Source organism: Rhagoletis pomonella, unplaced genomic scaffold, assembly GCF_013731165.1.
Source record: "Rhagoletis pomonella isolate Grant_MI unplaced genomic scaffold, Rhpom_1.0 Rhpom_scaffold_00001, whole genome shotgun sequence".
NCBI lineage: Eukaryota > Metazoa > Arthropoda > Insecta > Diptera > Tephritidae > Rhagoletis > Rhagoletis pomonella.
In genome coordinates, this window is record NW_023458555.1 from 113,203,424 (window position 1) to 113,225,860 (window position 22,437).

General features: G+C 39.9%; 2 protein-coding genes across 2 annotated transcripts; both read right to left on the bottom strand.

Moving 5' to 3' along the window:
* Positions 1-447: 447 nt before the first annotated feature.
* On the bottom strand, positions 448-1,078 carry LOC118734871 (putative nuclease HARBI1). The gene is made up of 2 exons (XM_036464524.1): positions 938-1,078; positions 448-870 (listed from the first exon to the last, which is right to left on the bottom strand). The coding sequence occupies exons 1-2, from the start codon at positions 1,008-1,010 to the stop codon at positions 590-592; spliced, it is 354 nt and encodes a 117-aa protein (XP_036320417.1). The 5' UTR covers positions 1,011-1,078; the 3' UTR covers positions 448-589.
* Positions 1,079-2,844: 1,766 nt separating this feature from the next.
* LOC118749878 lies at positions 2,845-3,989 on the bottom strand. Its single transcript, XM_036484655.1, has 2 exons — positions 3,644-3,989; positions 2,845-3,566 (listed from the first exon to the last, which is right to left on the bottom strand). Exons 1-2 carry the CDS (start codon positions 3,672-3,674, stop codon positions 3,256-3,258), a joined length of 342 nt encoding a protein of 113 aa, XP_036340548.1. The 5' UTR covers positions 3,675-3,989; the 3' UTR covers positions 2,845-3,255.
* Positions 3,990-22,437: the final 18,448 nt, after the last annotated feature.

A 22,437-nucleotide genomic window follows, 5' to 3' on the forward strand; every position in this document is an offset into this window, starting at 1 on the left:
CCTATAACAGAAAACACACTGTGCTCTTGAGTTTCCCTATAAGAACTGTTATTGCCATACGCATCGCACCAATGTAGTAGTTGCAAGATCATACAAAAATATTACGCATGCTTGACAGAGATCTCACAGGTGGACCATCGGTAAAGCACATGGCACCGAAAGGGATTGGTATTGCATATGGTATCACAGCGTTACTATTATTGGCCTATGTGTGAGGAGGATACTGCGCCTTAGTGGTTTCAACTTAAATCAAAAATTTTGACTTTACAGACTAATGTTGTTTTTCAACGCTCTTTTGCATTGGCCAACGCAAAAGCTCTTATTAGGCGCCGCGAAATAAGCGGGCATTGGCTAGTATATAATATTAATATACACTTATATTTTAACCATTTATAAATGTACAGAATGTAATTTATTTTTCTAATATAAAATAAAAGTGAATTTACATAAGAAAACATCTTTTTTTACTTTTTTATTATACTCGTTTTTAGTAAGTTAAAAAAAAGAAAGTATATTGTCTCTAATACGATTACCCACGGAAGCATAATTGGAATCACCGCTTTGTTCTTCTTCGGCCTCCTGGCGGATTTCAAAGTCCAATTCGTTTGCATTTAAATCTTCCACTCTGTAGTGAATACAAATGTTGTGAAGTGCACAAGCAACGTTTATAATTAGACTGACTTTTCGGTGAGTAATGCAGTTCCCGTGCACCCAACAAGCATCGGAAACGGTTTTTCAAGACTCCGATAGTGCGCTCCACTATATTTCTAGTTCTGGAGTGGCGCATGTTGTAATTGCTTTGTTGGGTGCCTTCACTTACAGACCGATATGGAGTCATTAGCCAGGGCTCCAAAGGATACCCCGCATCGCCTGTTAATAAAAGGGATCATTGTTCACAACAGAGTTAGACACACGACTTTCACAAGTAAATAAATACCTAACAACCAGGCGTTTCTTTCACCTTCCCGATATCGCCGTTCCATATAAAATCGCAGCTTACTCAAACCCATAGTTGCCAACTTAGTGCTTTAAGCACTAGATTTAGTGCTTTTTGAAAATTAAAACGCCAAAAATAATAGTTTAGTGCCTAGTGCCCTTTTTAGTGCTTTTTTCTGAACTAAAATTTCTGAATTTACAAATTTAAATGCACTAAAATGCAAACCTTGATTGATAAAAAGATGAAGTAGCAAACCCACGTTCTTGCGTTTTTGTTAAATTGTATTCGCGTTGAAAATGCTAGCACGCAGATAAGTTAAGTATTTATTTTTTTATTTTCTTGGTTATTGATTGATTACACAGTTCGAAAAATTTTAACTTTTTTTGCCACCTGAGTGGAACCGTTTTGTGTAGATTTTTCGGTGCTGAATCCAAATCTAGCTGCAGAATTTCTCTACCACGTTAGAATTTTGAGATATCCTAGCCTCTAAGTGTAAAAACACGGTTCTTCGCAATATTTGAGGTTATATTATAAAACAAAAAAATTTTTCGCTCACTTCCACTTAGGGTATCATTAAGTATTGCTCTTCCCCTTTAAAATTAAATTTCGTTTGTTGCGATTCGATTGTTTCTTCTCCAGATGTACCAGTTTCGCAAGCATGAATGTGTATTTATTTATACATGTAATTGTAATGTTTATTTTTTTACTTTTGTTTACCACAAACTGTTATGATAAAAAAAATTTAGTGCTTTTAGTGCGGTAAAACGCTCTTTTTTCCAAGGTTTGGTGCTTTTTGACACTGAAAAGTTGGCAACACTGCTCAAACTCCATATATGCGAGTCGTGATTGCATCCGGGATATCGCGCATCAATACTTCTTATACGCATTTTGTTATCGCACACCTGAAAATAGAAATTAAATTTACGAAAACAATTGAATCAAACTACGGCACTAATGTAATTGAAATAATGCTCACCACCATAGCGTTAATGCTAAAAAATCCTTTTCTGTTGTAATACAGAAAATCTTCTTCATATAGCTTGATTATTCTTATATGCGTGCCATCAACGCACATGATGACCCCTGGGAAGCCAACCTTCGCATAAAACTCCTGTTTTGCTTGTATTTTTTCCTCTTCAGTCTGCTTAAATTTTATCCATTCAGGACAACGCTTTCGTTGCATCACTTCAAGAAATTTGGACAGTGACTTTGACACGGTTGCCTGACCCATTCCGACATTATAGTCTGCACCAACTCCGTGTTGGTAACTGCCCTCCGCAAAAAATCTTATCGCGGCCACTACTTGGTTAAGCGGTGATACAGACGTTAAGGTATTTCGCTGAGTTTCTCTTGCAAAAGTATCCAAAACATACTTGAAAGCATCCTTGTTAAGTCGAAAGTTCTTTTTGAATCTAAAAGTGTTAACCAATTTTATTAAGCTTAGCACTTTACACATGCATTTCTTACAATTCTTCGCTCATTTGGAACGGATCACACATATCTCTTAATCTCCGCCTTTCCACTTTCACCACAGCATTCGGGGATGCGTTGTGCTCCTCTTCAAGCAATAATGCCGCGGCTATGGATTCTATGATTATGTTTCGACTTAATTTAAGAAGAAACGAAATTTTGTTTTAAAATTACAATAATTTAAGATATATTTAGTTATTTTAGAATATTTACAAATGTTAACTTCTGAAGCTGCTACAATTTGGTGGCAAACGTTTCTTTGTTTTGTTTCGATTTCACACATTCCTGGGCAAACAGCTGATTTCGAAAGATGTTTTCTCTCTTCCTCTCCTTCTTTCATTTCCAGCGGAGCGGAATGCGGGAACGTAATCGAAATGCAGAATAGGGCTGTATATGTTTTGTATTTAAAAGATTTAATCTTAAATAAATGAATTGTGTGCTTTTGGAATGCCTTTTTGAAATTGAAATTTATTTAATTATAAATATTTGGGCCAAATTCTTATTTGTTATGTTTGCTGAGTTGGAGCTGCTTCGGCCGATAGAGTTAAAAAAGCAATTTTTTTTTTAATTTTCCTTTTACCCTCCTACGCGTTTCAACGCTCTCGCGTCTTCATCAGGGAGTCTTTATTCGAAAAATAAAAACAAATAACCAAATAAGCATGATTAGCAAGTAAAATTCGCTGATGCAAGAACAATAAACATTGTTAGCGACAATTACTTTACACTAATTCTGACTTTGAACTCACATTTACATAAATATTATTGACAAAATTTTTTTATCAAACGATAAACGTTAGCACCATTTTAAGTATCTTTTCACAATATTACCAAATTCCAATCCTATATTCTTATTTATATTTGTTATTGATTACAGCTGCATACACTTTGTTGGTGTTATCCACGTCCTCTTTAAAGTTGATCGCATTGTCTATTTGTTGTTGTATACGTAGGCTTTCTAATGTCATTCTCCTTTTTACCCCTCTTTCGATGTCCAAAATTCTCGTATTCCCAAAGTCCGCAAAGTGTTCGTGCTTCGTCAAGTGTTGTGCAAATGCTGTTGTCATCTTTTTGTTTCTCTCATCCGTTGTAGCAGGTAGTGAATTTTTCTTCAAACTGCATTTCGCTAAGTGTGGAGCTGTGTGGTTTAGTTGGAATTTCCCTGAATACAAGATATTTCGTAAATACGTACGTTCTTCATAAAATTTTATTTTGTAAGAGTTTTGGGTGTGCACCTACATAAATGAGATAAACGATGCGGGTGCTCCATTCGTGATCACTCACAACAGCTTATCCTGAAATCTTTTTAGGGCGTTGTATGAAAGATGTTTTTTCGCTTTTCTAAGGAATTACGCTATAATTGCACGTATACATATACATATGCATTGTCGTCAGAGGTAGAAGTAATGGGAAATCTTTTCCAGTAAATTCTGGAATGTTCTTGTCGGATATATATAAGAGGGCGAACACATTTCTTTATCCAAACATCGGTAGAGAGGAGTGTTATACAGTGCTTAGTAGCGACTATTTAAATAAATAAACGGTATAACAATATTGAGAAAAGACAATGGGAAGGAAAAAAACTGATTTGCAAAATTACGTTAAGTACGATGAAACTACCAAGAAAAGTACATGCATTGTAGAGTCGTGTAAAAGAGCAAATATTAAAAGACATAAACTTATACACAAAATAGATATAGAAAATAGTGATGAAAGTGATGATGATAATACTTCTACCACAAAAAAAAAAAAAAACGTGTCAAAGTTAAGTACTAGTTTAGACAGAGACAGTTTTTTGAGATGCTGCATGGGACTGGTCACCAAAAAAAAATATTCCCTTTCGAATATTTGATGACGAGGAATATTTTAAACAACTTATATCACCATACGAGCAGAAGTTTGGTATACATTTAAACTCAAAGAACATAGTAAGCATTCTTGACAAAGCAAGTCAACAAATTAAGGAAAAAATAGGTCATGCGGTAAAAAAATAAAATAATATATCTATAAAAATTTACAGCGCAACTCGCATGGAAAGAAGCGTGCTGGGGATCAACATCCAACACATTAAAGATTACAAAGTCATTGTTCATACAATTGGTAAGTAATTTCGTTTTATATAAATAAACACACATACAAACAAATGTATATTCATTTACATGAATAAGTATTCAACAATCATACTTCTTTACTTTTTTTCAGGAATGATTGAAACAACTAAACGACATACAGCTGCAAATTTAAAAGAAGGAATTATGAAATGTCTCAACGAGTATGGCTGTGGCTTTCAGCTTAAATCAAACACGAAAAATTTTAAGAGCAATCGATTTATTTCCAAATGATGGGCTTACTGCAATTAACAAATAGTGATGATGCTTTAAAGCAATATGTTTTCTTGCTGTTTGACAAAACCGACTGCCACTAATTTCTAGTTTGCAATGTCCTTTTAAGCGTAATAGTGTCACCAGATAGCACCGTTATTAGAAAACAATAAATAGTAATAATATGTACATGCATATGTATTTACTGTCCACATAGATCGAGTGTATGTATTCAATTATGTATTGCGAAAGCGAAAATAGAATAGATAGATAATAACTAATATAGATACATAATACAGTGACGGCGGTAACATTCCCCACCTTGCAAGCGAGTTAGGGATTCATGAGCTTGCCGTCTTGAGCAATTCCGACGTCTTATACAGCTATTTTGGTGGCGGGCCTCTCAAACAAACTGGTACTGGTTTTGACCATGACACGGCGTACTTGACCATCCTTGGCAGTGATTGTTTCGGTGACGACTCCCTTGTGCCAGCTATTACGGGGTAGCGTTTCGTCAACTAGTATGACTATATCTCCGACAGATGGCGGCTTCACCTTCTCGAACCACTTGCTACGTCGCACCAGACTCGGACTATATTCGCGTACCCATCGTCGCCAAAAATGATTAGCAAACTTTTGGGTTTGATGCCACCGATGTCAGAGATCGTGATCATGCTCCACTAGAGGCTTAGCACCTAGTAAAAGATGATTCGGTGTTAGCGAGTCGTCTTCACATGATTCCAAGCTCACAAATGTCAATGGGCGAGAATTAATAATGAACTCAATTTCCCATAGGGCACATCTTAAAGTCTCATCCTTAAACTTAAAGGCGGGACACATAGCATAGAGTATTGATTTCCCCGTTCGTATTAAACGCTCCCATGCTCCGCCCATATGCGGGGCCGCTGGAGGATTAAACCGCCATTTAATATCGTCGCACTTCGAGGAGACTTGGCGTAAGTTTAGATTTTCTTCACGAAGAATTTTTTCCACAGACTTAAAATTGGTTCCGTTATCAGTGTATATTTCTCTCGGTGAGCCACGTCGACTGATGAAGTTGGGGATACACATAATGCACGAACTGGTATCAAGACTGTGAGCCACTTCAATATGTATTGCCCGCACAGTCAGGCACGTAAACAAAACACCCCATCTTTTTGCCTTACGTCTGCCAACGGTTGCATACAGAGGGCCAAAAAAATCGATACCAACGTACGTAAATGGACGTTCAAAACTCGACAGTCTTGCTGGCGGTAAAGAAGCCATTTGTGGGGAATGGGGCACTGCTGCATCGTCCTTACAGTACTGGCATCTGCTTCGGACGCCTTTGTAGAGAGCCCTTAATCTAGGGATGTAAAAATATGATTTAATATTACAAATCACTGCTTCATGCAAACAATGGTGACCATTTTTATGATAATATCGAACCACAAGGAATGCAATATAATGGCTGTGAGGTAAAATTATTGCCTGATTACAATTTAGCGTGCTCGCCCTGCCGCAAGCTCGTATGACGCCATTTTCATCCAGGAACATATTAAATTGCTTTAGCTTACTACTTTTGTGGATCTGTTTACAATTTTTTAGACACCAAATCTCCTCAGCAAACTCGCTCAGTTGGGCGTATTTGAATAAGATGTTTTTAGATTTCTGGATGCATTCGAATTGGATGTTTTCTGGTGCTTTGCTGCTATGGGTCGCGGCCTTTAACTTTTCCATATATAATAGAAACATAGAGAAACATTTCGGCGAGCAGATGTGTAACAGCCGATTACGTACTTCTTCGTCATCGGCGCTCTCCAAGTGTAACCATTTTGTCCATTCAAATGTCTCGAATTTCAGAAATTCAGGTCCTCTCGTCCACATGTTGTCATCTGTTGTTGTGCCAATCTTTGTCGAATGGTCGGCTGGATTCATCTTGGATGGGACCCAATTCCATTGAGTAGCGTTAGTTGACTCCAGTATTTCGCCAACTCTATGCATCACGAACGCCTTGAAGTTTTTCGGATCCATGGACAACCATTTTAACACGGTCTTGGAATCGGACCAGAAGAAGCTATCGATACAATGAAGTCTTGTCGCGTTTCTAATTTTCGCGGCCAAGCACGTACCAATTAACGCCGCTTGCAACTCTAATCGAGGGATTGATATCGGCTTTATAGGGGTCACCTTGGACTTAACTGCTACAATTGAAACATCGACGTCGCTATTATATTGAATTCGAAAATAGCATACCGCAGCGTACGCATTTTCGCCTGCGTCAACAAACTTATGCAACTGGACGGTCGACGCCATTTTTAGCAGCCTAGAATAGCATCTGGGGATGACGGTAGACGATATTTTATGCCGATTCGAAAGCCGTGAACGCCATTTTACGCGTAGCTCCCCGCTGAGTTCGTCATCCCACTTTATTCCTGAGCGCCAAATGTCTTGCACTAAAATTTTAAGACCAATCGTTAAGTCCGATACAAGTCCAAGCGGGTCGAATATGGACATTAGCCCTTGCAGAACTTCTCTTTTGGTAGGGACCACGTTCGTTTGGAAAACATCTCTTCTGAGCCTCGAGAATCTGTAATTGTACTAAAAAACGTCATTATTGGATTCCCAAAACATACCGAGAATTTTTTCTGTAGCTCCAAACAACTTTTCCGCTGGAGATCCATCATCGCACAATTCTTGTCTTACAAGAGGGGAGTTTGTTGCCCGATTTCTCATATGAAAGCCGCCAGAAGCGTGGATTCTTTTAACTGTCATTGCCAATTCAATCGCCTCTGCTTCGATGTCCACACTATCGATAAAGTCGTCCATATAGTGATAGCTCTCCACTGATTTCACGGCGTGGATACACACTACGAAATTCTTCTGCATTCTTGTTACGGACGAAATGAGCGATGCAGGGCGCACAGCTTATGCCAAAGGTTAGGGCCTTCATAACATACGCACACGGCTTATATTTACCGCCCTCGTTTTCGAACCACAAAAATCGCTGAGCGTGAATGTCTTCATCTCTTACATTTATGCGGTGAAACATTTCGGCTATGTCGCCGCAAATCGCTATTTTCCCTACGCGAAACTCAATTAGAATATTAAAGAGTGGCGTCAAGAGACTTGTTATGTGACTTTGCCGCCGCGTCCCAGACTAGGCGCACTTTACCGGGTTTGTTCGAATTGAGAGCAACGAAGACTGGAAGATACCATGTCCGGCCCTTAAACGAAAACATTTCTGAATCCAACACCTTGCGCGCATAGCCCTTAGAAATTAGTTTGTCAATTTCCCCTTGCATTTTTTGCTGTAACTGGGGGTTCTTATTGAACTTTCTTTGAAGACACTTTAGGCGATTATATGCGACTTCGTAACTTTCGGCCAATTGCACCGGTTCGTTCTTCCAGAGCAAACCGACTTCGAACCGTTGATCTATTTTTACAGCTGTACTTTGGAGAACCTTCATGGCCTTTTCATCATCGGCTGATAAAATTTTCTTCTCTTGAGGCACTTCCAGGGCGAAATACTCCTTCACTTCATCGTGTAGCACTTTGTAGCGTTTTTCGCACTCACACGTATGAATATTTAATGAACCGGATGATCCGGAAATTTTTCCATTGCCCTGCAAAGACCAGCCGAGGCGGGTTTTAGTTGCAATTGGCTGACCGCGCCCACCTTCTCGTATCTTCAGTGGGACTGCCACTCTACAGTTGTTTAGGCCAATTAAAATCATCGGCTTGGAGTTTGCATATGACTGCACTGGCAAGCCTTTAAGATATGGGTTGGCCTTGGCGATATTATCGAAATTCAAGGACTGTGATGGTAGACGAAGGTTATGGACGGTACGAACGTCGTATAGAGTGTAACGGGATTCACCATTAACACTGGATAATTCTGAGTTAATCTTCACCGATTCGTCTTCAGAGCGTGTAGTATCTCCTGTCCATCGAAGCTCTAGAGGTGCACGCTTACCTTTTAGCCCCAATTTATTGAAAAACGTCTGTTCAATTAGAGTCACTGACGAGCCTTCGTCCAAAAACGCATATGTGTCGACAGAGGAACCATTACAATAAACTCTGATCGGCAAAATTCTGAAGCGCGACCCGTCTTCATGACTATGAGCATTCACAATTTCACTTCGTTCAAGTGATAAATTTATGCTTTTGTGTAGCAATGGGTGGTGCTTTGCTGCACAGCCATTAATACCGCACTGTTTATTGGAAAAGCACTTACGCCGATGAAGATTTAGGCACTGGCGGCACAATTTGCTTTTCTTCACCAAACTCCATTTGTCGTCTAAATTCAGTAACTGGAACTCACCACAAGTTTGTATTTTATGAGTTTCGCTCTTACACGCAAAACAAATTGGCTTTACAGTGTCAATTTGTTGATGCGTGTTTACCGACGCACTTTTCTTACACATCACAGCTGACACGACTTGACTGGCTGCAGCAGCTATAGCATATATCCAGTCGCTGAACGCTTTCACCAATTTAGTTTATGGCTATTTGGCAATTTATCCACCAAAGTTTTCACGAGCAAAGGGTTATTTAAGTAATTCGGCATATTACACGCCTCCATCGTAGAGCAAATACTTCGGATAATTACTTATTTATTTTTTTATTGTGTAGCCTATGAACAATAATTCTTACAGGCTACTTACACAAGTAAAAATACAACATTAGTTAAAAAATGAGTTCAAAAGATTGACAAAAATATTTCTTTGTAAAGAAAAATCAAGCTCGATAAAAATTGAGATCTGGTTAAGTTTAATTAAGGCACGGGTAAGAGGTGCATTACGGGCATAAATAGTTCTATTATAAAACGGATAGTAACTACGTAGTTCCCTTCTCGGAACATTAAAATTTATTTTCTCTAAAAGGGCCGGACAGTCAAGAACACCCTGAATAATGCTAACAACAAAAGTTAAAGAGAGGACATACCTCCTGCTTTCCAGAGATTTTAAATTTAAAAGAAGCAATCGAGAATTGTATGACGGGGGTCAGTAAAATATAGAGATCGCAAAGCATATTTAAGAAAAACCTTTGGACGCGTTCAATCCTGTCAATGTTAAACTGATGAAAAAGCCGCCAAATTGTTGTAGCATACTCAAGATGTGAACGCACAAATGAGGTGTAGAGCAATTTCCACGTATAAGGATCAGAAAATTCAGCACAGTTCCGCCGAACGCCAAGCATAGCATAAGATTTCGAAATAATGAAATTAACATGATTATTAAAATTAAATTTAGAGTCGAATATAACCCCAAGGTCCTTAATCTCATAAACACTGCGTAAAACACAGTTGGATATTCTGTATGAACTTTCAAATTGGGAGCGCGATTTCGAATAACTAACACGAAAACATTTATTTATATTTAAGCAAAGATGCGATCTAATACACCATGAGTGAAGATTCTTAACATCCGATTGAAGTTTCAGCATATCCAGCCCATTATTTACCACTGAGTAGATCTTCAGGTCATCGGCATATAGCAAAGAACTAGCATGAGAAAAACACGAAGTAATGTCATTTATAAACAAAGTAAAGAGTAGAGGACCAAGAATTCTCCCCTGAGGAACTCCTGAAGTGGCAGTAAAAGCATCAGACGACACATTATCAATGGTAACTATGCACTGCCGTTTGCATAAATACGATTTAAGCCATTGCAAGAAAATTGAGTGGAACCCAAGACAAGCAAGTTTATGAATTAATATTTTGTGGGAGACTGTATCAAAAGCTTTCAAGAAATCAGTATATATGCAGTCCACTTGGCTTCCTGCAGTAAAAGCGGAAGCACAAAATTCACTGAAAACGGCTAAGTTGGAAACAGTGGAACGCCCAACCACTTGAGCTTAGAAATACCATTAACAATATCGCTTGCTGAAAGTCAGATTGTGCCAAGATTAATTAAGGATTTAACATCCGAAGAAAAGTCCTCACAGGACACATCATTGTCACAAACAAAATTCGAATAGAAGAAATCAGCGAAAAATTAGCAGCATCCTTGGTGGAATTGACGTGTTTATCTTTATAGAAAATCGTAGAGGGTATCGACGAGCATGAATTCTTCGATTTAATGAAGGTCCAAAATGCCTTGGGAATGGACTTTATATTAGATTCAAAGTTAAGAATATATTTTTTATACAGGAACTTATCCAAGCAATTGAATTCCTTCACATAATGCAGGTAGGTATCATAAAAAATTGATGCTGTGTCTTCTTATATTTCTTATAAAACTGATTTCTTATATTTTTCAGATTTTTCAGCCCCTTGGTGTACCAAGGCAATTTATAAGGTCTTGGTTTAACAACTGGAATATTATTCAAGCAAATATCATATACTGCTGCTTTGAAAACATTATAACAATAAGCAGGGTCAGAGTTAGAAAGCAATTCGTTCTAATTGATATCCGATAAAAGTTGATTTAAGGTACAAAAATTACAACGCGCATAGTTAAAAGCGATTTCCCGCCCTAAGACAGATTCACCAAATTCATAAAATTCAACCTTAAGAACAAGAGCCACATGGTGCATATCCGTGGGAGAAATTGGTGCATGACACTTAGACAGAAAAAAATTTACATTTTCGTTGATAAATATAAGATCTAAAATTTTATCGAGCTTATTTTCAAAACGATTTATCTGCAATAGGTTTAGACTTAATATATTATCAATAAAAAAGGTTTCAAATGATGATGACATATTAGTTGGCATTAGTTCAGCAGAGCAATAACTTTGACTCCAATTAATATTTGAAATATTAAAATCACCTAAAATACAAATATGATTGTCACCTAGTTTATTGAGCACAAAAGAAGCTATGTTATCAGCATGAGCTCAATAAAGGCAATCCAAACTGTTGGGTGGAATATATGATGCAATTATAAACAAACACTCAGTGGAGGCCGACGAGCCGCATATGCAGACACAGATCTGGTCAAGTACAGAATCACTATTTTCAAGAGTAATTAATGAAGCACAGTACTTGCTTTGAACAGCAATTAATACACCACCTCCGCGCGTGCGACCAGTTTTCACAGCATCTCTGTCCTTGCGAAAGACGACAAACAAATTTGGGTCGAAAAATTCAGCATCATAAAAGTTCGGATTTAACCAGGTCTCAATAATAACAAATATACGATAGTCTAATTGCGAGCTAAACGATTTAACAGCGTGCGATTTAGTTCTAAGGCCAGAGGCATTTAGAAAATAAATAGTTAGCCCCCCAGTGACCTACTGTTGTTTTTTATCAGTAGCAGCTACGGTGCATCTTGTGTACTTTCCTCTATGGCTAAAAAATGAAACGGACGAACTTTTACACCCACAGGTCTGATGACGAAACTCTATCATAAAACGCATAGGCAACACCAACTTTAAAATTGACTTTTGTATATGAATCGGGAGGCGCATCTTTTTTTATTAGTCTATGACAAACTAAGTATTGTTTATCAATGTTAGCATGCTTGACGATGTAATCCAAAATTTTATCCTCTGAAACCGAACGATGAAATGAAGAAATGTGAAGCCATTTCATTCGTACAACAACGTCGAGATCTTTGTTTACGTTAGAGCCAATGATACTCTGAAGCTTCTGTCGATTGTTCTCATCAGTTCGTTTACCAATAGCAGCAATACCAACAATATCCTGAACAGCATTAGCATTATAACCAGCATTATCGCGAGCAAGAATGGAGGCATAAGTGCTGCTAGCAGTTCCAGCTTTAATGTTCTGTACAGCAACTGTGTTTCCATTTGCAGAAGATAAATCGCCAACTTTAGTAGCGAAATTCGTGGGTGTTTTATCATTACCAGTAGCAACAAGGCCAGGGGCCAAAGATGAAGAAGATGAAGCAGCATTTCTATCAGCAGCAGGTAGACCGGGTGCATTTGCATTAGAGCCAGTGATACTCTGACGCATCTGCCGATTGCTCTTATCAGTACGTTTTGCAGTAGCAGCGGGTAGAGAGCGTAACTTGAGAGTTGAATTAGAGTTGGCTGGTGAAGCCGCGTTAGTATTAGTGGAGGGAGTTAATTGTTTGCTGGGTGTATTGTTGTTAATAGAAGAGCGAAGGTCGATGCGAACACCTTTCACTTCAGCTGAGAGCGTAGTAGTTGCCGATGCGATCTCTTCGAAGCAAATAGTACTCTTTAAAGAGTGAAGTTCGGACTGCAGGCATTCAGTTTTGCAAATTAGGGCGGTATTGTCACTTGCGAAGCGAATGAATTTGGCGAAGCGAACGGTTTGGCGAAGCGAATTAAAAGGCAGAGAAGGTACTAGAAGTGTGCGCGATGCGAAGAACTTGCACAAGCTGGTATAAGCGAACACTCTTAATACATATTTAAGTTGCGTCCGCCTATCCATTCGGTTAGCCAAACCGTTCGCTTCGCCAAATTCATTCGCTTCGCAAGTGACAATACCGCCCTTAAACGCTTATTGTCTTCGCGGAGTGCATTAACTAACGCAACAACGTGTGCGTTCTCCGCTCTAAGAGCAGCAATTTCTTTTACGACCATTTTCAATAATATTGGTTGATTTTCGTCGTTAGAATTTTCAATACACTCACTTAACTCAGCAATTTGCTGCGTAGGTGAAATATATTTCAGCGATTGTCGTGTTGTTTCAAATTAGAAGCCGAATTGTTAGTGGACACAGAAATGTCACTCACCACAAGATCAATGGGGGGAGGCGGTGAGCGAATCGACTTTCGCCGAACATCTGCACATGTATTGCAGAAAAAAGGTCTGTCAGAGTTCACTAGGAACTCAGTATCCGACGGCAAAATATTAACGCATTTTAAGTGAAAAAGTTCATTGCACCCTGCGCACTGAATTTTATGCTGATGCGATCGTTCCACTTTATTGCCACACAAACAAGGCATTTTAGCACAAAGTCACTGTCTCATCGGTATCATTTATATGACTGAATGCAATTTTGTTATTGTATAGTTTAACCACTGTACAGGCAAATGTATACATATGTAACGAAAATATGAATATTATGCCAATCGAGAGCGAGCTAAAACACGTCCGCACGCGACGACGACCACTTTAGATTTTTGCGTATTCGATTAGATTAAAGCGTATTCGATAATACCATCTAACTTGTCTTTTAAAGGCGGAATTTTTGTTGCTTTCTCCATCATGCTGTCAAGTATATCCTCTGGTCGACCGAAACACATTTCCAAAGTTTGAATTATTTCACCGACCATCGATGGAATTAGTAATTTGCTTTTCCCCAGTTCCTTAGCGTGACCACGGAGACACGGTTGTAGACGCATTAAGTTTTCACCGCGCTATTCCTGTAGTTGCTGATGAAAAGCGGCCAGTCTTCTGGGTTGCCGTCGAATTTTGGTAGTTCTTTAGGTATTGCCTGTCTGGCAGCAATCTGTGCGGCTGTTGGCTGAAGCGATGAAAAGGTATTGGAAATGGAACACAAAAGTTGTGCTGGATCACCTTGAGAAAGAATCCTGTATTTTCTTTCCAAATACTGGCGTTGGAGCTCTTTTTCTTCTTCCAACATTTGCAGCTGCAACTGTGTTTGAGAGGACAAGTTGCATTCAGACGAGTTCGGTGCACTTGTTTTATCAAATTGACGTTGCGCATATTCGTTGTTTTGCGTGTCGGCTGGTAGAGCCGCTTTTTGTGGTACTGCCGTCTTATGAGACATTTTTGCAGCATTCGTTGCATTGCTAAGGCCATGATTATTCAACCATAGTTGAGATGCTTTTTTGTATGCACCTTTGTCATGGCCGGCTTTCTTTTGGATTCGTTGGTGGTGGTGACGATGTAACTTGCGTTCCGGCGGAGAAATCAGCGGTTTTGTTAACAGGCGGCAATAGCTGCGTAGCTTTCGGCATGTTGGTTGGTGCCGTGGGTGGTTCATGACAATATGAACAACTCCAGCTTACGTTAGCGACGTTAGCGTCTACCGCGACACACTCGAAATGGTACCACTTATCGCAGGAGTCACATTGCACCATATGATCAGTGTCTTTTGATTCGCATTTGTTGCAGTTAAAATCTGTTTCTGACATTATTTTGTCCAAATTTGAAACACGATAAATTTTGCTTAGTGGAACGCGATTTATCAATTTTTTCACCACGACGAATGTCTTCTATTTACTCGATAGAGCGTTAATATTGTTTTAAAGAATTGTGGCTTTCAGCTTAAATCAAACACGAAAACTTTTAAGAGCGATCGATTTATTTCCAAATGATGGGCTTACTGCAATTAACAAATAGTGATGATGCTTTAAAACAATATGTTTTCTTGCTGCTTGACAAAACCGACTGCCACTTGTTGTGTAGCTGGCTGTTCGGGCAGAGGAAAGTGGCAGGTTGGCATGCTTGTTGGCCCAGGCTAGCTCGACGGCCAAATGGGGGGGTTGTTTGCCACTTCTCTACCTTCAGCTACAATAAACAAAAATTTTCTGTCATGCCAATATAAAAAAAGGAGAAAATGGAAGCCTGTCCCGGTCAGTTGGAGCCATCCCACCCCTTCTAAGTGCCGACGGCACTTAGCCTTGAGTTCCGCCGGAGCTCCTAGTTCATCATGCGAAACCCCCTTTTCCTGACCTAGTCCGTCAGTCAAACGTTTGTCACCTGTTAAATCGTCATGTCACCTGTAATATACCCACGTCCCCTCCGTGTTGCGCCTAAGCAGCACCCACACCAACCTGAAAATTCCTAGCATTCCATATTAAATAATAATACTATGTTCAACCGAATTTCATTAGAATACACATTCATTTATTAAATTGAATCAAAACAAAACCTAACACATAAAACTCCTCTTATACTATTTCTTTACTTCTACTACTAACTGAATCTGAATTTTATGATTATTATTATTATAGATATATGTATATATATTTTTTTTTTTCTTCCTCTTTTTTTCTTTGCCTAATTATCTAATTCTATTAACAATATCTTAATTATTCCCTAACACACAAATATCTATCTTTCTTTTGTATTTTTTTTTACTCCGCGCTTTCTACTGTAATTCTTTAAAGTTTTTTTTTTTGTAATCGTTTTTGTATCTAATTATTAAAATCTCAAAAAAAATATGCGTATACATATGCACATATATGCTTAACAAGTGCAAACATGTATGTATGTACATGTATTTATGTGCCTTTGTTACCTCACATAAATATATGTATGTATGTATATATGTATATGCACGTTTTATATTATTATTATTATTTTTTTTTACCGTCGGTGACCCTTCCTAATGCTACTGAGTATGTATGTACATATATATGCAGATGTTAAAAACAATAGTGACTTCTCACTTACCAGTATGTGTGTATGTTGTATGTCCACCGATGCTAGCGCCAGCATGCAGACTACCTGGGAAGTGTTGGGGGAGAAAAACAAAGCATATGTACATATAACTTCTGGAAAGGAGAGCAACCAAACAAACAGAAACAGGTGGTATAGTGGATCACGCTTAGTGGGTACGTATGCCACCTGTTTTGCTTTCCTTTTCAGTTCGGCCCTTCCCTACGTCGCGAAAAGAAATCGATCGTCGTTAAAAGGTACGTATTTACACCGGCGCGAGTGACAAAAAAATTACATAAAGGTGAATATTCAAACAAAAAAAATACAAAAGAAATTCACAGACGTGTAGAGACTGAATATTAACACTTTTGCAATATAGGCATTAATCAATGTTACTAGATTTAACCAAAGTTGACAAAATGCGAATGTGGAACATAAAAGTACTTAAGTGTAAAGCGAATGTAGTGCAATCAATAAAGCGTGATGAAATTAAAGTTAACTCAAAATCGAAAATAAATGCAGAGTAAACAATGTGGTGAAAATAAAAGTATGTTTAAAAACTAATTTAATAATAAATGCGGTGTAAAACAAAAAATGTAGCAAATTACGAATTAAACTAACAAAAGGCTCAAAATTAAAAATAAATGCATATGAAGTAAAATGTAATGAAATAAAAAAAAACAATAAACTTTAAAATTCAAAACAAGTGCCGCGTTAACAACTTTAAACTAAAGTGAATCCAAAAAAAGAGAAATTTTACGAACTAAGAACTTAGCTTAAACCAGGTGGGTGCTGGAAATCCAGGTGATTGTTATGCTGGCGTTCGGGATGCGGTGTGTATGCTGCTGCTCATAGATGGGTGAGTTTGAGTGCTGTGATATGCGGTGCTTCGATGTTGTGTGTTTGGCGATCTTGCTTAAGCCGGTGCTGTGCATATGTAGCCGTACGTATTTATGTATGCGGTAGTTTTTGTAAAATCTCGAGCCGCTGGTAGTGGACGTGAACGTCTATTTCGCCGCCGGGGCGCTTAGCACACACGGAAGTATAGTTGGCGCGGCCCGGATATAAATTTTGTGGACTTGACCAAATTGGGTTTAAAATAAAATGTCTTAAACAAAACGTTTTCCACTTTTTTTTTATTTTGCGTTAAGCACTTTGCTTTTACTTTTCAAAATTACTTTGTCGACCGATTTGGCGGGTATAAAAATTCGCGCTCGAGCACTTTTGCTTTCAACACAGACTTTCTTCAAAATAATCACGATTAAGGCTTCAGCTCGCTATTTAAGCATTTTCGACGTTTAGTTTGGTTACGGTGATTCTGCGGTTCTCCTTTTGTTTACAAGCAGACACATATACACAAGCTCAGGCCAGCCAATAGCAAGATCGCAGATCACGACATCGAACCAGTTGTATCGCACCCGCTATTTTGACTTTGGACTTTACGTCTTTATGGTAGCCAGTGGAAAGTTTTTATTTTGTTTACTTATACTGCTTCTACTGTTATCACCAGGGTGAATTTCCGTATGGGGTGGTTCGAAAAGGGTTGCTTCTCTGATTTAGAATATGCATGCATAGATATACACATGTTCATGCATATATCCACATATATGTATGTATATATATATATATGCATGTATATTCATATTAAATCGGCTGTCGTTACAGGCTCGCATCCGTCGATGTTGCTCGCAATATGGAGCGTGTGCGTAGAAAGATTCATAACGCAGCCGTGTGCACCCCATGTTAAACGATGGCCCAATGTGTGGCCTCTGCTGTAACTTGCTGTACTTGCTAATACCCTACACCAAATCCCAACAGTCCCAACACCATTTATTGGTCGTCAGCCTGGCCTAGGTAAGTATATACCTATTTACAAAAAAAAAAAATCTCCATGCAGACACTGGACTCCACTACATTTTGGTACTTTCACAAACAGACAAACAGCAACAAAACCAAATAGAACGGAACACACTTATGCAACAAATAGGTCTTTAGCGTGGTATACGCCGATCTTTCTCCCAGTAGTGTCACCTATTTCATACATTGAGTTGCCGATAACTCCCAAAACTACGCATTTAACTTGTTTCGGCGCGAGTTTGGCGTTATAATTATCTATTTGTGAACTCTGTTTGAAATTTCGGCGATACACCACTTGTCCAATTTGAAACCTCACTTCCCTGCTCCTCGTGTTGTACACTTTTGAGCTCCTGTCATGCGCAATCTTCACTTCCTTGAGGATTTTTTCTCTGATTAGCTGCATTTTGTCGGAACCAGTAACGACTTCACACTCTGTGTCTTTTATTGATTCTAGTTTGCGGAGTAAGTCGTATGATGCGCCATGTTGCACCATCGGCAGCCCGAATACGGCATAGTAGGGCGATTGTCCAATCGCGGTGTGGACTACACTGCGTAGCGCGAACGCGGCATCACTCACGTACCTGTCCCAGTTTTTCTGGTTGCCTTGGATATAGGAACGCACTATCTGGAGTACTGAACGGTTAACCCGTTCGGCTGCATTGCCTTGTGGCGAGTAGAACGCAGTCTTTACATGTTTAACTCCGTATTTATCTAAAAACGAGGTGAACAACTCGGAAACAAATTGTCTGCCATTGTCAGAGTGTACGAACTCTGGTATGCCGAAAACATGGAAAACGTCCTTTTCTAGATATTTTACAACTTCTGCTGCTGTCGCTTTACGCATTGGTTTGAGGAACACAAATTTAGAGAAATGATCAAGACAGACGAACACATAACAATTACCATCACTAGAACGCGGATAAGGACCCATAAAATCTATATATAAACGTTGGAACGGTCTTTCGGTGACGTGTTACCTGCCCATCAATGGCCTGGTGAACGAGATTTGGACCTTGCAGCCCTTACAGGTCTCGCAGTCTTTACAGAAATTCTGCACATCGGCCACCATACCAGGCCAGTAGTATTTCTCTCGGATCCGTGCCAACGTTTTATGGATTCCTCCATGTCCGGCCGACGGTGAGCAATGAGACGACTCTACTAACCCTCGCCGCAGCTCCGACGGTACCCAAAGCTTCCAGGTTTGGTCCTCCTGCTGTCCAGTCCCCCTGTTAAACTGTGTTCTCTTGTAGACATATCCGTCTGAAACACACACATCCGGTAGTTTGTCTAGGTTTTCAGTCACCGTCTTCTTAAGTTGTGTATATTCTTCCGTCGTGAAATAAGGTGAGTCCAAACAAACGTCCAAAACTCTGTCGTTCAGCTTGATTTCATCCATGTCGACTCTCGAAAGCGCATCTGGCACGACATTCTGTGCCCCTGTACGGTGTTGGATATCGAAGTTGAAAGCTTGCAGTTTCAGACTCCATCTGGCCAGCCGCCCCGACAAGTCTTTCTGATACATCAGCCATTTTAGACTGGCATGGTCGGTGATTATAGTGAACGGCAGTCCTTCGATGTACGGTCTAAATCGCTTAACACTTAAGACTGCGGCATAGCATTCCAACTCCGTTATACTGTAATTTTTCTGCGCTTTGTTCAACTTCGCCGACATGAATGCAATCGGCCTTTCGTTCTCGTCATCGTCTAATTGGAACAAAACTCCACCTACACCGTCTGTTGATGCGTCGCACTGAATGAAAAATCGTCGGTTAAAGTCCGGGTGAGTCAGTACTGGTGCAGTGATCAAGCTTTGCTTCAACCGCTGAAACGCAACCTTGGCTTCGTCAGTCATAGTGAATTTTTTTATCCGGTCCTTGGTGAGACAGTCGTGTAATGGTGCGGCTATAGTTGCGTACTCGTGAATAAAACGTCGGTACCACCCTGTCATCCCTAGGAACCGCCGAAGCTGTTTCGGACTTCGAGGCTCAGGGAAGTCTATTACTGCTGCTACTTTGTTTGCATCAGTTCGTATGCAACCATCGCCTACCACGTACCCGAGATACCTTACTTCCCGATAACAAAACTTACTTTTCTCAACATTGATTGTGAGCTTGGCTTCACGTAAACACCTAGCGACCTTTTCCAACAAACACAAATGAGACGAAAAACTTTCGGAACAAACTAACAAATCGTCTAAATACACAAACACACACTCACGTAAAGCAGCCGGTATGACTTTGTCCATTAATCTACACATACGCTGAGCCGCGTTACACAAACCAAAAGGCATAACTGTGAAATGATACAGGGGCCTACCAGGAACTGTGAAGGCTGTCTTTTCCCTAGACTTCTTCTCTAATGGAATCTGCCAAAACGCATCTTTTAAATCTATAGCCGATATAAAGCGTGTGTTCTGTAGTCGGCTGAGGATTCCTTCCACGTGCGGTAGTGGATATGCGTCCTTAATTGTCCTTTCGTTTACTTTCCTAGCATCTAAACATAATCTATTCTTAGTGCCTTTTATTACCAGAGAGACGGGGGAACTCCAACTAAGGTTACTTTCTTCTATGACCCCCATACTCAACATTCTATCTAGCTCCTGATACACTAGCTTTTGGATCGGTGGTGATATAGGGTAGTGCCGCTGTTTGACCGGAAGATTTTCATTCGTCACTTCGATGACGTGCTCTTCTTGGTCTGTTTTTCCAAGCCCTAGTACGGCGAACGATGGGAACTGCGCTTTTATCTTTTCCAATGCTACGCTCTCCTCATGCGTTAAATCATGCTGCACCGCGTCAAATGACAAGTCCCCCTCGGCGGGTGCGAGCTCTGCAACGACCGCGCTCTTTGCTTTACCACCCCTACTGACAACCTCCAAATCGAAAGCTCTCCAAAAGTCGATTCCTAGGTAAACCTCCTGCTGCAAATCGGGCACGATCAAAAACTCGAGATCTCTCGAGACCCCATCCCATAACACCGGCAAAACAATCGCACCTAGCACTGGCGTTTCGCCACCATTGGCGGTTCGAATATTTTGTCCCTTAATTTTGAGAATTCCATCCTCTCTTCCTTCCAAAAAATTTAGGGAGTTTTTACCTAGACAACTCGCGCCAGCACCAGAATCCAACAGGGCTAACATCTCCTTGCCACCTATATTGGTTTGCGCAAAAAAACGATTGTCACCCTTCACAGTGACTATTGTTGCTATAATCTTATTCTTAATCCTTTTATAATTCCTCCGCTTTGCCCTCATTTTTTCAATTTTCTTAAAATTCCTACTTTTCTTATTCTTGACTAATTCTTCTGCAAAAATCCTTCTTCTTGCTTCTTCATATTCTAATTTCCTTTGATGTAAACTCTTTCCTATAACTACTTCTCTATCCTCTAACTTACTTCTAATATTACCATCACCACTGCTAACACTATTATCCCTACTTAATATTTTGACGGCTGATTTTATTTCTCCGGGCGATTCGCTTCCTGGCAAGAATTCCCGGAAATTTCCGCCAGTTTCAAGTTTCCCTGGTTCGGCTTGTAGACACAGAATGACATGTCACCCCCGCACGCGAAACAGACCATGCTGTGAAACGTAGAGTTGCAGTTGTTGGTCACCTCAGGATTCTTTGTGTAGTAGTCGACCGGCATGCCACACTTGAAACAGATCATCAGGTGAAAGGGCGACGAACAGAAGCTGTGACCTGGAGCTGCCTGCACACCGGAAGAACTGCTGCTGGGAACTGGCTGAGGTCGACTTGGTTGCATCCGGTTGATTTTCGAAGTTCCCTGACCGCCTTGTACACCCGTCTTACTGCGCTCGAAGCTATTTGCGTTGATTGCTTCTACCTCCACTCGCTCGTCATCACACACATGCTGTAACTCGTTAACGCCTCTGGACCTTGTTCGACTTTCGCGGAACAGTCTCTCAGCTCTCTTGCACTCGGATTTCAGATCCGCCAAGGTGTCCATTTTCGAGGAGAAAGTCAGGCTTGCCAGGTATGGCTTTAAATTGGCCTTGAGGATGCCCACTAGTTCCTTTTCAGGTATTTTCTGGCGCAAGCGGAACGTCAAGTTGTGGACATCACTGTAGAAGTCGTCGAATGTCTCATGTGGCATTTGCTTGCGCTCCAGGATCTCCCGTATTATTTCGTAGTCCGACTCTGCAGTTTCAGCTCGAAGTAGCCAAAATTCTGGTCCTCAGCGTGGTCTTCGACAATTTGCCAATACCATTTAAGTGCATTGCCCGTGACCAAGCAATGGAAATCGGAAAACAGCTGTTCATACGGGACATCATTTTGCGCTCGCATCCTTTCAACTCTGAAAATAAAACTTTCTACAGTGATGTTCTTCCCGGTACCATCAAACTTGACGTGCCACTTGTGGGGCACCGAAATTGCGCATATGGAAACTGTGCATTTAGACATTATTTCGGTTTCAACCGAAACTGTGCATGTATGCTTTATTTCGGTTTTTACCATATGCATTATTTCGGTTTTAAAACGAAAGTGTGCATGTATGCATAATTTCGGTATTTTCTCATATGCATTATTTCGGTTTTCAACCGAAACTGTGCATGTATGCATTACTTCG